The sequence below is a fragment of the Sphaeramia orbicularis genome, chromosome 15 (genome assembly GCF_902148855.1).
Source record: "Sphaeramia orbicularis chromosome 15, fSphaOr1.1, whole genome shotgun sequence".
NCBI lineage: Eukaryota > Metazoa > Chordata > Actinopteri > Kurtiformes > Apogonidae > Sphaeramia > Sphaeramia orbicularis.
The window spans coordinates 12,455,854-12,471,170 of NC_043971.1; the positions used below are offsets into that span (position 1 = coordinate 12,455,854).

General features: G+C 34.3%; 1 protein-coding gene across 1 annotated transcript in view; it reads right to left on the minus strand.

The window, feature by feature from the left end:
* plekhh2 (pleckstrin homology domain containing, family H (with MyTH4 domain) member 2) overlaps window positions 1–15,317 on the minus strand; it is a 108,523-nt gene that overhangs the window by 27,688 nt on the left and 65,518 nt on the right. Inside the window, 8 exon segments of the mRNA XM_030156922.1 lie at window positions 1,276–1,455; window positions 1,556–1,576; window positions 1,578–1,637; window positions 5,763–5,921; window positions 6,011–6,097; window positions 7,642–7,755; window positions 11,002–11,138; window positions 14,101–14,260. Coding sequence (XP_030012782.1) covers window positions 1,276–1,455; window positions 1,556–1,576; window positions 1,578–1,637; window positions 5,763–5,921; window positions 6,011–6,097; window positions 7,642–7,755; window positions 11,002–11,138; window positions 14,101–14,260 — 918 coding nt within the window.

Here is a 15,317-nt window from a genome sequence, read left to right on the forward strand (position 1 = left end):
TTAAGATTATGGAAAGGGATTAGGGCCGCTGGAAGGAAAGATATAAAATTAAGGTCCAAGACATATATATATTTTATCATTATTCTGAGACATAAGTCAGAATTCTGACTTTTTTTCCCTTGGCTTTTTTTCCACTTTTTTCTCAGAATAAAAATAAAAAATATATATTGGACCTTAATTTTCTTTTTCCAGCAGCCCTACTCCTCTTCCATACTAATTTTAGTTAATCTTAGCTTTGTAAAACCCACAGTACTTACCAATAGATTCAGTATTTTATTTATTTATTTATTTTTAAGTCTTATTCTTACTTTCACAACTTTGTTTAATTTATATATTTATTTATTTTCATTAAAATGATACTAAACACAAATACATGTTTTTTCAGGTTTAAACAGACTCAAAATGATGTTCAAATGTGATTAAATGGATCAGCAATGGAAATAATGCACATAAAAATTGACTAATATGATAATATGATTTTGTAGGTGAAAACGGCATATTTGCCATTTCATCTAAAAAAAAATTTTCCGGCTTTTTTTGTACTTTTTGTATTTGTTTCAATTTGACTCTATATCACACAAAAAAAAAAAAAAAAAGAAAAAAAAAATCAACATTAACCCTTCTAATCAGAAGTGTTCATATGTCTTACAGTCAGATTCAGTCCAAACACTTTCATTTTTTCAAGGGTTGACCAGAAACCATTTCATGTTATATTATCTATTATCACTTATCTATGATTTTATCTATTCTGAACCACTGAACTCCCATAGAGGCTGTGATTTTGACTCATAAAACTGCATATTTGTCCATTTGAGGCTGAAATAATGTTTTAAAAAAAACATAGACACAACAACACAGGCTGCAGAATAACTCTTTTTGTCTGGGAACTTTTGGTAGGTTTAAGACCCCTTCAGTCTCCTGTGGGAAAAGACTGTATGATGGCAAGAGAAGGGCAGCAGAAATATTCTAAATTTAACACGCACATAAATAGTCATTGTGTTTAAGGCGGGGCTTTATTGGGAGGTAAAACCAGTAAAAAAGCTCAGACTAAACCTTTCAGAACCTCATATGGCTCTGCGATTCTCTGTTTTACAGATGTCCCTGAACTACTCCTGTCTCACATCCACACCTGGACATTCAGACACTGATCACCTCCATCTAAGCCTGCAGCAGTGGGTGGAGTTAAGACTCAGAAACTAAATTTACATTTTAACATTGATAAACCCGAATAACTTATGTAAAAAAGTGACGTGCGAGTGGAGTTTGACCTCTGACCTTTTCGTGGCGGGACTCGATGAGCAGGTAGGTGGGTCCTTGTTCCTGTGGCTGGATGGTGATGGTGAAGGGTGCTACCTGTAAGCCCCGCCCACACATCTTCAGGTCGTCTTCTGAATCCCGGGACCTGTCTACCTCTTCTACCCGGGCCTCCCACAGTTTAATCTGACCCAGAGGGAACTGGAACACACACACACACACAAAATAGAGTCCTGGGTAAATGATATGAGTTCCTGCGGCGGTAAAGAGGCTTCTGCAGTTTTCAAGAACAGATAAAAACCTTGTCTTCTTGGCTTCGGAAAGTAGTACAGTGTTTTTCCAATCAGAGCACACCAAACCCGCTTGGAGTAGCCATGTTTCACCTGCAACACAGAGAGTAAAAATAGGATCAATGGCCATGTATCTCACCGGCATGTTCTATCAAGAATCAATAACAACTTGAATTTATGAGGCTGTCAGGTTCTGCAGCTATGTTAGAGTTCTATGGTGTTGATGCAGGAGATCAATCTCCCAATAGAAGTGGGTGGTACTTTCACCTGAGGAGAACTCAACTAATTCAATGAAAGTCCATATATGACTTCCTATCAGTGCTCAGTAGTAACTATACTATATTTCCACATTATAAGCCATCAAAATATGGCCCATTGTAAGTAAAGGCAAATTATTAGTTTTTCAAAAATTCGTAAAAAAAATCTTTATATATATATATATATATATATATATATAATAAAATATCTTAATTTCTCAAAACTCTGAAGGACTTTATACACATTGTTCCAAGGAAGCAACATATAAAATTTTAAATGAATCTGACAAGGATTTTCAAAGAAGATGATTATTGAAATCTAACCTTGACCTTGAGTTTGACCCTTCAAGAACACTCAAGGTCAAAGGTCATGGGCCCAAATGAAAGTCCATATATGGCTTCCTATTAGTGCTCAATAGTAACTATATTGATATCTCTAACTATTTCCACGGTATAAGCCATTAAAATATGGTCCATTGTAAGTAACGGCAAATTTTCAGTACTTCAAAAATTCGTAAAAAATTTTAAAATCTAAATTTCTTGAAACTGTGAATGGACTTTATACACATTGTCCCAAGGAAACAACATATAAAATTTTAAATGAATGTGACCAGTAGTTTCAGAGAAGAAGATTGTTGAAATCTTACCTTGACCTTGAATTTGACCCTTTACAGCTATACCGTATGATGTGGCATTTTTACATTTTTCTTTTGTCATCTTAAAATGCTCCTGATAAGCATGTGTCAAACTAAAATGTAAAAGAAATCCACCAGGTATTGAAACTCAAAAATGTTTAATTCTCATATATTTCTGATAAAAGTCATCAAATCATTTTAGTCGGTCCGAATAAAATAATTGGCCGAACCTGGCTAAGCCTCCTGTCAATCATCCATTACGGCCGTCCAGCATCCGATCCATTATCGCCGTCTCACATCAGATATGTGTCCCTCTGAATCTGACGCTTCACTGGCGCTGCTTCTCCTGTCACTGACCACAGTCTACTGTCTAGGATGTGCTTGGATAGAACTGACATGCACATGTGGAAGGGATTAAACGAATTTATGAACAGAAACGACAACTGAGGGGCACAAATGGGAGTCTGATGAATGAAGGATGGAGATAAAAGTCCGGAAGTCAGCTGTACTAGACTGAACAGGTCTGCATAAAGCTCAGCTTTTATGACGGTGGGACTCATACAGGTACATGTACATGGTCTCACACATGTAAGATGATGTAGGATGATAATTGTATGGACTATGAAACTTCAAATGTCCACGGAAAATTCGCGGAGGCCGCGCGTTCACAGTGCGCGCGCCCATCCCCTGGGCACTGCAGTGAAGACACTGACCCAGTACTGCACAGACCAGGTCTACTGATGGAACAGGAGCCGCAGGCCTGCGGCAGGTGGATGATGCATCTGATTACCGAGGGAGGGGTCCGCGGACACGCCAAAACGGACCGGACCTCCACCTCTGCTTCCTCCTCTGTTTCCATTGCGCATCAGGAGAGAGGAGGAGAGAGGAGGAGGAGCCTCAGAGTTCAGGCAGAGGGAAGGGGGCGGGGCTTTGGAGGGAGGCGGGTTGTTCATGTTCAAACTTTTGCTAAGTGCTGTGAGAAATGCCACATCGCTAGGTATAGCTTTAAGGTCACTCAATGTCAAATGTCATGGGCCCAAATGAAAGTACATATATGACTTCCTATCAGTGCTCAATAGTAACTATGTTCATTTCTCTATCCATTTCCATGGCATAAGCCTTTAAAATGTGGCAAATTATAAGTAAAGGCAATTTTTTTATATTTCAAAAATTCATAAAAATGTAAAAACCTAAATTTCTCAAAACTGTGAACAAACTTTATAGACATTGTCCCAAGGAAGCAACATATAATTTTTAAATGAATCTAACAAGTAGTTTCATTTAAGAAGATGATTGAAAAATAACCTTGATCTTGAGTTTGACCCTTTAAGGTCTTTCAAGGTCAAAGGTCATGGACCCAAATGAAAGCCCATATATGACTTCCAATCAGTGCTCAAAAGTAACTATGCTGATTTCTGTATCTATTTCCATGTTATAAACCATTAAAATATAGCTGATAATAAGTATAGACAAATATTTTATATTTTAAAAAAATCCTAAAAAATGCAAACAACTGTGAAGAGATTTTATAGACATCGTCCAAAGTTAGCTACATAAAAATCTGAAATGAATCTGACTAGTAGTTTCAGAGAAGACTGATGAAATCTAAACATTGGTGACCTTGAGTTTGACCCTTCAAGGTCACTCAAGGTCAAAGGTCATGGACCCAAATGAAAGTCCATATATTACTTCCTATTAGTGCTCAATAGTAACTATACTGATATCTCCAATCATTTCCATGTTATAAACCAATAAAATATGGCCTATTATAAGTAAAGGTAACATTTTCATATTTTTAAAAAATCATAAAAAATTTTAAAACCTAAATTTCTCAGAACTGTGAACAGACTTCATAGACATTGTCCCAATGAAGCAAAAATAAAAATCTGAAATGAACCTGACAAGTAGCTTCAGGGAAGACTGTTAAAATCTAGACATTGGTGACCTTGAGTTTGACCCTTCAAGGTCACTTAAGGTCAAAGGTCATGGGCCCAAATGAAAGTCCATATATGACTTCCTATCAGTGCTCAATAGTAACTACATTGATTTCTCTATCCATTTCCATGTTATAAATCATTAAAATATAGCTCATTATATGTAAAGGCAAATTTTTAATATTTCAAAAATTCAGCAAAAATGTAAGAACCTAAATTTCCAAAAAACAGTGAACAAACGTTATAGACATTCACCCAAGGAGCTACATAAAAATTTGAAATGAATCTGACCTGTAGTTTCAGAGAAGATTGTTGAAATCTAGACATTGGTGACCTTGAGTTTGGCCCTTCAAAGTCACTCAAGGTCAAAGGTCATGGGCCCAAATGAAAGTCCATATATGACTTCCTATCAGTGCTCAATAGTAACTATGTTGATATCGCTAATCATTTCCATGTTATAAGCCAATAAAATATGGCCTTTTATAAGTAAAGACAAATTTTTAATATTTCAAAAATTCAGCAAAGAACCTAAATTTCCCAAAACAGTGAACAAACTTTATAGACATTCACCAAAGGAGCTACATAAAAATTTGAAATGAATCTGACCAGTAGTTTACGAGAAGATTGTTGAAATCTTGACATCAGTAACCTTCAGTTTGACCCTTCAAGGTCACTCAAGGTCAAAGGTCATGGATCCAAATGAAAGTCCATATATGACTTCCTATCAGTGCTCAATAGTAACTATATTGATTTCTCCATCCATTTCCATGTTATAAACCATTTAAATATAGATCTTTATGAGTAGAGACAAATGTTTTATATTTAAAAAAATCATAAAAAATGCAAAAACCTAAATTTCTCCAAACTGTTACAGATTTTGTAGACACTGTCCCAAGTAAGCAACATAAAAATCTGAAATGAATCTGACAAGTGGTTTCAGAGAAGATTGTTGAAATCTAGACATTGGTAAACTTGAGTTTTACCCTTCAAGGTCACTCAAGGTCAAAGGTCATGGATCCAAATGAAAGTCCATATATGACTTCCTATTAGTGCTCAGTTGTAACTATACTGATATCTCCAATCATTTCCATGTTATAAGCCAATAAAATATGGTCCATTATAAGTAAAGGTAAAATTTTACTATTTAAAAAATTCATCAAAAATTTTAAAATCTAAATTTGTCAGAACTGTGAACAGACTTTATAGACATTGTCCCGACGGAAGCTACATGAAAATCTTGAATAAATCTGACCAGTAGTTGATTTCTCTAACCATTTCCATGTTATAAACCATTAAAATATGGCCCATTATAAGTAAAGGTACATTTTCAATATTTAAAAAATTGGTCAAAAATTCCAAAATGGAGCCCAGATTGTTGGGAAGTCTTTGTACCTTAATAAGCAGCCCCTTCATGCCGGGTCGAATGTCCGGCTGAGTAAAGAGTGGACTGGCGGCTTTGACCCTCAGGACGCTCTGCAGGACCCTGAGCCACTCCTCCAGCAGGTTGGGAGAGTCGGCCTTCAGGTAGTAAACACGCTTCCCCGTCACGATCTACACACAAAACAACACACACACAGAGGTGAGAATACTATATCAAAACATCCGTCTGCGCTGTGTGAGATATAAAAGCAGAGGAAAACCTGGAGGACTTGTTTTCCTTCTCCACGTGCGATGCTGCTCGTGGCGTTGACTTCGATCTGACCCTGAGGTTTCCTGATCACGTCGCTCTGAAACAGAACAAAGAGGTTTTCAATGAGTACAAACTGTTGGCGTCCACCTTTTTCCATATTTTTTTTCACCAGTTTTTTACAAGCTTATAAGAGAAAAACTGTAACATCTACTGTCTCCAACTTTATTTGTTTCAAGGATTCAAGATAGATCGACAGCTACATAAAGAGGCTTGTATAAAGAAACATACTAAAAACAGACAAACAAAAAAAAAAACACGTTAAAACAACATTCAAGTGCAATCATTCTAAAAAGGAGGAGGGGTTCAGTTAAAAACAGCAAAGTGTTCATTTTTGGTTATTCAGGATTGTTATTGCGGAGGGGATGAAGGATTTTTTAATAGATGTTTTTCCGGGCCAGTGGAACCTTAGAGCGTTTGCATGATGGCAGCAGCTGAAAGCAGTGGTGCTTTGTTGTCATTTCAACATTATTATTATTATTATAATTTTTATTTATTTATTTATTTATTTATTTATTTATTTAACTTAATCTATTAAAAAACACATTGAGATTAAGACTCTCTTTGTAAGGGGAGTCCTAGCCAAGACAGGCAGCAGCAAATACAACACACCATTATAATATTACACGGTTAAAACACAAATAACACAAAAACATAAGTAAACAGAATGAATATTCACTAAACAGAATATTAAAATCTAAACAGAAGTCTAATCTAAGTAATTGTAGCATAAAAATAGTTTATAGTGTAGTTAATAGTGTTTAAAGTGTGGCTAAAACAGAACTTACATTACATCAAACATGACTCAACAACAGTTTTTGGGTAAAAAATAATTAATATATTACATATAAATACCAAAACAACTTTCAAGATGTAGTAAAAAAAAATAACATTGTATTAATTGAATTAAAAATATATTTCTAGCAGCTTTTTGTGTGTCTTTTAAGGCTGTGCACATATTTCATGTATTTTCTTGTGTGTAAACAAAAGAAAAATAAATATGTAAACTCATAAAAACAATTAAGCTTAAGGTTACAGAAGAGGATTAGGGCCACTGGAAGAAAAGATATAGAATTAAGGTCCAACACACATCTGTCTATCTATCTATCTATCTATCTATCTATCTATAATGATTATTCTGAAAAAAGTCAAAATTCTATGAAAAAAGTCAAATTTCAGAAAAAAAAAAAAGTCAGAATTCTGAAAAAAAAAAAAAAGTCAGAATTTTTAGATTAAAGTCTGAATTCTGACTTTTTTCCTCAGAATTCAGATTTTTTTCCCCCTGACATTCAGGAGCAGTGTCAGTTTCACTTTGTCATGTAGGAAGAGTGGTGTTTTGCACTCAATTCCTGTATCTGTGCTCTCTTTATTAAATAATCCAATATAACACCATACTAAATCCATCATTATGTCAGCCTGCTGTACTCCTCTTTCTTTATTTCTCAGAATAATAATAAAATATATACAGTATATAGGACCTTAATTAATTTATTTTTTCCCCAGTGGCCCTAATCCTCTTCTGTATAGGGTGGACTAAGACTTTTGCACACTACTTAGAGACATTTCTGAATGAATGTAACTTACAGGTGACTTGTAATATAGCAGCTCTCCATCTTTTAAGACAAACCAGCGTCTCTTCCATGTTTTCTTCCAGGTTTTTACCATTTTCAGCAGATACCCTGACTTCTCCATCGGTTCCTACAACATGAAAAACATACTTTTAAGATGTCTAATAATGAACAGCGAAGAAAAACACACATGATTGACACTCTTAATTTGACCCAGTTATAGTATGTTTGCAGACGTGTCGTGCAGTTCTAAGGCTGTCATAGGACTTCGAGTTCATGGTCAGATTCTCCCCAGGAGACGTAACCATGACATTACCATGGTGATTGTGATTGACAGATGGGCCCTGGATGTGTTCCTTACAAGGTTCTAATAGTTTTGGATTTTTCATTATAGTTTAGTTTTATGTAGTTTTGACTTTTTTTTCTCTAATTCAGTTAGTTTTAATTAGTTTTTAGAGCAGGTTTGCTAGTTTTTATTAGTTTTTGTTATTTTCTAAATGCTTAGTTTTAGTTTAGTTTTATTTTTTTATATCTTTTATCTTCTTCACCATCTAATTCAAATAGATCCCAGACAGGACTCTGCTGCTTTTTCCCAACTTTAGTCTCCATGTTTCCCAGTAGAGTTGGGACGAAAAGACAACTCTTAACGACAAGTGACGAGAAGTGACGGACGGTTAAATATCATATGGTACCGCTAGCTAAAATTGCTTGAGGGAAATAAATTGACATTGACAAAGATGAAAACGAAGGGAATTTTATCCATAATTTTTTATACGTTTTAGTTAGATTTGTAAGCACACAATACAGTTTGTTAGTTATCGTTTTTTCTTTTAATTATAGTTTTTATTTATTTCAGTTAACAAAAATGTTTTTACAATTCTAGTTTTTGTTATTTCGTTAGTTTTTGTTAAGGATAATAACCTTGGTTCCTTAACTCATAAAGACCCACAGCTACTTTTGTGACAGTTCCCAAATGAATTTTAACTCCATATCTAACTTTCCTTAAGGGATTTATCACCCTTTATTAAAATATTATCCTCTGTATTTTACATTTTTCACTGGGAATCATGTATTTTCCTATATTTAATTTAGATGTTCATGAAAACTCAGTAAATCCAAAGGTTATTATGTCAAAACAGAGAAAAGTGAAGAAAAAGTGACTTTTCCAGTAAAATCTATTATTTACTGAACATAAAACAAGTGTGTCCATCCACTGTCATTTATCAAACTCCATGGGTTTTACTGGTGAATCAGTGTCGTAGATGACGGTGTTTCCATGGTAACTATGGAGCATCTGAACGCCCAAATGGGTCATATCTGATGACCATGAAAAGATGACAAACTGCATTTTACACCGATTATTTACATGTATGGATGAGATTAGTGGATCAACAGGCATGAAACAGTTTGTATCAGTAAATGATTTTGGTCACCAGTGGATGTTTGGGTCTTTATGGGTTAAATTTTTGTGACTATTCATTAAATAGTTGCATTCTTTTGGAGCTATATTCTGTGCTCCATATTTTCATTGTATTGTTTTATTTACTGTTTTTATAAAGATATATACTGAGCAGAGCTGCAGGTGCATTGGTCTGGCCTTCAACAACTGCCAAAGTTTCTCATGTGGCCTAATAAGAAAATGGATTGCCCGCTCCTGATGTACATGTTCATAAAAGCTCAGATTAAAGTTGAGGGTTATTATATCAAAAACAGAGAAAACTGAAGAAAAACGGACTTTTTCAGTAAAATATATCATTAACTGAACATAAACCCAGTGTCTCCATCCACTGTCATTGATCCAACTCCATGGGTTTTACTGGTGAATCAGTGCTGTAGAAGATGACACTGTTTCCATGGTAACTATACTGTAAAAAAAAAAAAATCCTGTTGTTTTTATGGAAAAAAACTGGCAGCTGTGGTTTCCAGAGCAATACTGTAAAAAACACACCCAACTGTAAACATATTTACGTAGTAACATGTGGATTTAACATTTTAAACATGTAGATTTAAGTGGTAAATGGACTGTACTTATATATTCATTTTCTACACCTTCATGGTGTCCAAAGCACTTTCCAAATCCACCAGGTCCAACTGGGAGCAATTTAAGGTTCAGTGTCTTCCAAGTAAACTTTGACACATGGACAGTCAGAGCCAGGATTCGAACCAACTCTTTGGTTATTGGACGAGCTGCTCTACCAACTCTAGCAACTCATTAATTTGCACATTTAAAATGTTACATTGTTAAATGTTTACTTTTTTATAACTTTTTTTATGTATATATAAAAAAAGCAAATATGCCGTTATTTCAACGTTATGTTCTTGAAATTTAAACGGCACCACATTGTATTTCAATTTACAGTTTTATTTTCTAAAAACAATACAAATACATCATTTCTACATACAAATCTGGTTTTGTTCACATACTCTTCCTGTAAAAACTACAGTTATATTTGATTCAATCGTTAACACAAAAATCTTTTCAAATAAACAACTTTGCATTGTATTGTCACTTACAGTTTTTTTATGTTGCAATTTTACAACTTTGATTGTGTTGTGATCGTGTTAATTCTACAGTCATTTTTTACACTGTAAAAAGACCCAGAGTTACTTTTATACAGTTCCCGAATGGATTTTCACACTATATTTAACCTTTCTTAATTGGTTTATCACAATTTATTAGAATATTATCCTCTGTATTTTGTGTTTTTTTTTTAAGTAAAATCACATATTTTCCTATATTTAATTTCCTATATTCAATTCAAAGATCATGCACATGTTCATAAAAGCTCAGAGTAAAGTTGAAGGTTTTTATGGCAGAAACAAAGAAAACAGAAGAAAAGCTGACTTTCTTCAGCAAAGGTGTCACTAACTGGACATAAACTTTCTCTCTATTTAATTTGTCACAATTTGTTATATTATCCTCTGTATTGCAATTTTTTCACTGTGAATCATGTTTTTTCCTGTATTTAATTTCCTATATTTGATATAAATGCTTATGAAAACTCAAAGTAAATTTAAAGGGTTATTACATCAAAGCAGAAAACTGGAGAAAAAGTGATTTTTTTTCAGCAAAGATACCAGTAACCGAATGTAAAAACAAATGTCTCTATCCACTGTCATTGATCCAACTCCATGGGTTTTACTGGTGAATCAGTGTTGTAGAAGATGACGGTATTACCACATTAACTACAGAGCCTCTGAACGTCCAAATGGGTCATATCTGATAACCATGAAAAGATGACAAACTGCATTTTACACCAATTATTTACATGTATTGATAGGATTAATGGATCAAACAGTTTTTTTATCAGTAGTTTTTTTTATCACCCGTGGATGTTTGGGTCTTTATGGGTTAAATCCACACTGAATGACTCACACTCTTGCCGTTGTCGCTGGCAGAGGAGCAGGTCTTGGGCAGTTTCTGTTCGGGTTCAGAACACTCTGTGTCGGTGGAGTAGGCATCAGGGGGAATGGCATAGTCGCTCTCTGACGTCACCGAGGACATGGACACGGCTGGAGGAAAAACACAGCGGGAAGTGGAGAGAGTGAAACATAGACTGTGATCACATACTACTAGCGTCTAAGCCAGGGGTGTCAAACATACGGCCCGGGGGCCACAACCGGCCTTCTAAAAGGTCCAATCTGGCCCGTGGGCCGAATCTGTGAAATGCAACAATTACACTGAGATATGAACAATGAAGGATGTCAAAATCCTTTCAGGTCAGGGTCCACATACAGACCAATTCCACATCAAGTGGGTTGGACCAGTACAATAGTATCTATAAATAATGACGGCTCCAAAATTGGCTCCAAGATTTTTTTTTTTTTTTTTTTCAATTCATAGATGTAAAGGACACACAGAGAAATGATATGCTGTTTCTCTCTCACCTTATTATTAAAAAAAGAGGTAAAAATAGAACAAGAATAAATAAGAGGTATTAAGATTAGATTAGATCAGAGTAGAGTAGAGTAGAGTAGAGTAGTGTAGAGTAGAGTAGTGTAGAGTAGAGTAGAGAAGAGTAGAGTAGATTTGATTAGAGTAGATTATATTAGAATAGATTAGATTATTTTAGATTAGAGTAGATTAGATTAGAGTAGAGTAGAGCAGAGTAGAGTAGTGTAGAGTAGTGTAGAGTAGAGTAGATTCGATTAGAGTAGATTATATTAGAATAGATTAGATTATTGTAGAGTAGAGTAGAGTAGAGTAGGATAGAGTACATTAGATTAGAGTAGAGTAGAGTAGGATAGAGTAGATTAGAGTAGAGTAGAGTAGGGTAGATTCGATTAGACTATATTAGATTAGATTAGATTAGAATAAATTAGATTACATTATTTTAGATTAGAGTAGATTAGAGTAGAGTATATGATATTAGATTAGATTAGAATAGATTAGATTATTTTAGATTAGAGTAGATTTGATTTGATTAGAATAGAATAGATTAGATTATTTTAGATTAGATTAGATTAGATTAGAATATATTAGAATATATTAGATTAGATTAGAGTAGATTAGATTAGACTAGATTAGAGTAGAGTAGAGTAGAGTAGGGTAGATTTGTTTAGAGTAGATTATATTAGATTAGATTGGAATACATTGGATTACATTATTTTAGATTAGAGTAGATTAGAGTAGATTATATCATATTATATTATATTATATTAGATTATTTTAGATTAGATTAGAATATATTAGAATAGATTAGATAAGAGTAGAGTAGAGTAGAGTAGAGTAGAGCAGATTATATTAGATTGGAATAGAGTAGATTAGATTAGAGTAGATTAGAATAGAATATAGTACAATAGATTAGATTAGAGTAGAGTAGATTACATTACATTACATTAGAGTAGATTAGATAAGAGTAGATTAGATTACATTAGATTAGAGTAGATTATATGATATTAGATTAGATTAGAGTAGAGTAGATTATATTAATTACATTACATTAGATTATTGATTCCACAACATGAAAATTCAACAGTCAAGGCAACAACAGAATAAAGTGCAGAAAAAAGTGCACATGCATTAAGTTAGTGCAAAAAACAATATAAAATACTACTGTGACTAATACTAGAATACAGTCAAAAATTATTAGACCATCAAAAGTCATCAGAAACAATGGTTATGTAATCAAGTACTAACTCCTGCGTGTGTCCTGTAACTAAAACCGACAGAAACAGAAGACAACCTCTCAACTACTGTGCAATCAATATTTACTACTTCTGTGCAATATCATATCATTCTGACCATAATACTGTGCAATTTGTAATACTTCATACTGTATATTCAAACAATATTCAAACATTCCATTTTAAACGTATTATCATGTCCATTCTGTTGTTTTTACTTGGTATTGTTATTTCTCTGTTTTTAAGTGTACAGCTGTTTTTATGTCTTTTTAATCTATTCTCATATTTTAGTCTATTAGTTTGCTTTTTATTCTTCTGTACGACACTGTTTTAATTGTACAGTTGTTTTATGTTTTTAATCTATTCTTGCATTTTTCTTTCAGTTTAGGTTTTTCCCCTGTAAGTCACTTTGGAAAAAAGCATCTGCCAAATGCATAAGGGTAAATGTAAATGTATATATAACTTATTTTAACTATTTTATCTCAGGATGTATTTATTTATTTCTGAAACCTATCGTTTTTTTATTCTATGCATATGTTTGCACTGAAAGGAGCTGCTTTTTAAATCTTATTCTATTCTATTCTATTCTATTCTATTCTATTCTATTCTATTCTATTCTATAAAAGAAAACATGGAATGCCTAAAAGCACTGTTTCTGTCAGTACAATGCCATAGCTATTGATGTAAGAACTGAAGTGATTTTGGTTATCAAGAAAACCATGGAAAATGGATAGATATCATCTCTGAAATTAAACTTTTATGAGCTACTTTTGTTGTTGTCATTATATTTATCCATACAAATGTACTTTTAGTTGTACCTGGCATTAAAATGAACAAAAAAATGGAAGAAAACAAGGGGTGGTCTAATAATTTTTTCCACGACTCTATGGTTTTGTATAGGTGTCTTAGTCATAAGGTTGTCCTTGAATAATGTCTGTGTCCCTGATCATTCTGTGCTACTTTTTAGACTTTTTTTTTTTTTTTTTGCACAAACCCATGCAGGAGATAGAGTTTCTCTTTAATGTCTTACTGATTGCATGTGAGTATCATTTAATTTCTGGTTTATTTTATATAACATGTGAGTCGTAGGAGTGAATACTGAACAAAAATGAAGTACAGATTGTGGAAATATGAAGTGAAGTATTGGAAATCATAACAGCATTACAGGAGTGGAAAATACCATTAAGTACAATAAGACCACTGTGCATTCACTGTTAACTGAACGAATATCAAATGGAAACTTGTAGTGATGTTTTCAGGGCTGACCGCTTTAGCAGCTGCTGAACTCAAGGACAGTTTTCCTTTCGGTGTGTGTGTGTGTGTGTGTGTGTGTGTGTGTGTGTCGTACCTCTCTTCAGAGAGCGTGGGCTGCCCGGGCTGCTGTCCTTACGGGAGCCGGAGGAGGCATGGGAGCTGCAGACTGAGCCGTCCTCCTCTCCAGAGCTGGACGACTCCTCAGAGCTGGACGACTCATCTGAGAACGGACTGCTGCTCAGGAGAGTGGCTTTCTGCAAAACCCAACGATAACCATATTCAGAATCGTACTTAGATGAATAGTCTCGCTCTAACTTCAACTCCGGGCATGTCCTCTGACTGTCCACATGTAGAAGTGTCCTTGGGCAAGACCCTGAACCCTAAATTGTTTCCAATATGGCCTGGCAGTGCCTACTGGTGTATGAGTGTGTTTGCGAATGGGTGCCATAAAAGTGTGGCAAAGCACTATGTAAGTCCTGACCATTTACCATTCTTTTCTGTCTGTTTTATGCTGCGTTTCCACACAGCAAATTCTGGTCTTTGGAATAAACTCCATGCGAGTTAAAATCAACTCGATTTAAGTGTACATGTGAGACCATGGAATACACTCTAGAGCAGGGTTAAAGTAACTCTTGTCAGGGAGTTGATCTTTTAACTCTTTTCAGGAGTTAAAATTTAACCATTTCATGTATTAATTGTGAGAACCTTAGTCAAGATTTTTTTCTTCAGTGTTTTTAGTCCTCTTAGGCATGAAATAAACAATGCAATCCAGTGTTTTTTTCTGTGGAGTTGCAAAAATATCCATGCATTTATTTTTTTGAAGTAAAGAAACGTGTTTAAAACCCAGTATCAGAGAGGGATATAAAAACAATGAAATAAAAATATGTTTAACGCTGCTAATCTGATGTCTTCTCACATTTTAACATATTCTAATGCTATTAATTCCACACTTCATCGAGATAATGTGCAAAAAAAAACCTTCTTGTCTAACAAATAGCAATTGATTTACACTCAAACATGTTAGTTCAGATCAAGTTCATCAAGAACAGCAAAGTTACAGTAATGGTATGAATGTCAGGATAAGAGATGATGCGTAAGTGTCCACTGTGTTGGCTGATATGAAACTAAAACAACTAAACCCATTAATATACAAGAGAACAGCTGGAGAATAACTGTCCACTGGAGTGACCTATGCATGAAAGGGTTAACTCTTCTGGGAGTTACAAAAACTAATCTCATGTAGACTAAAACACAACTCTCGCCTGGAATTCATTTTATGTGAACTCTGAAACCCTCAAAAAACACCATATA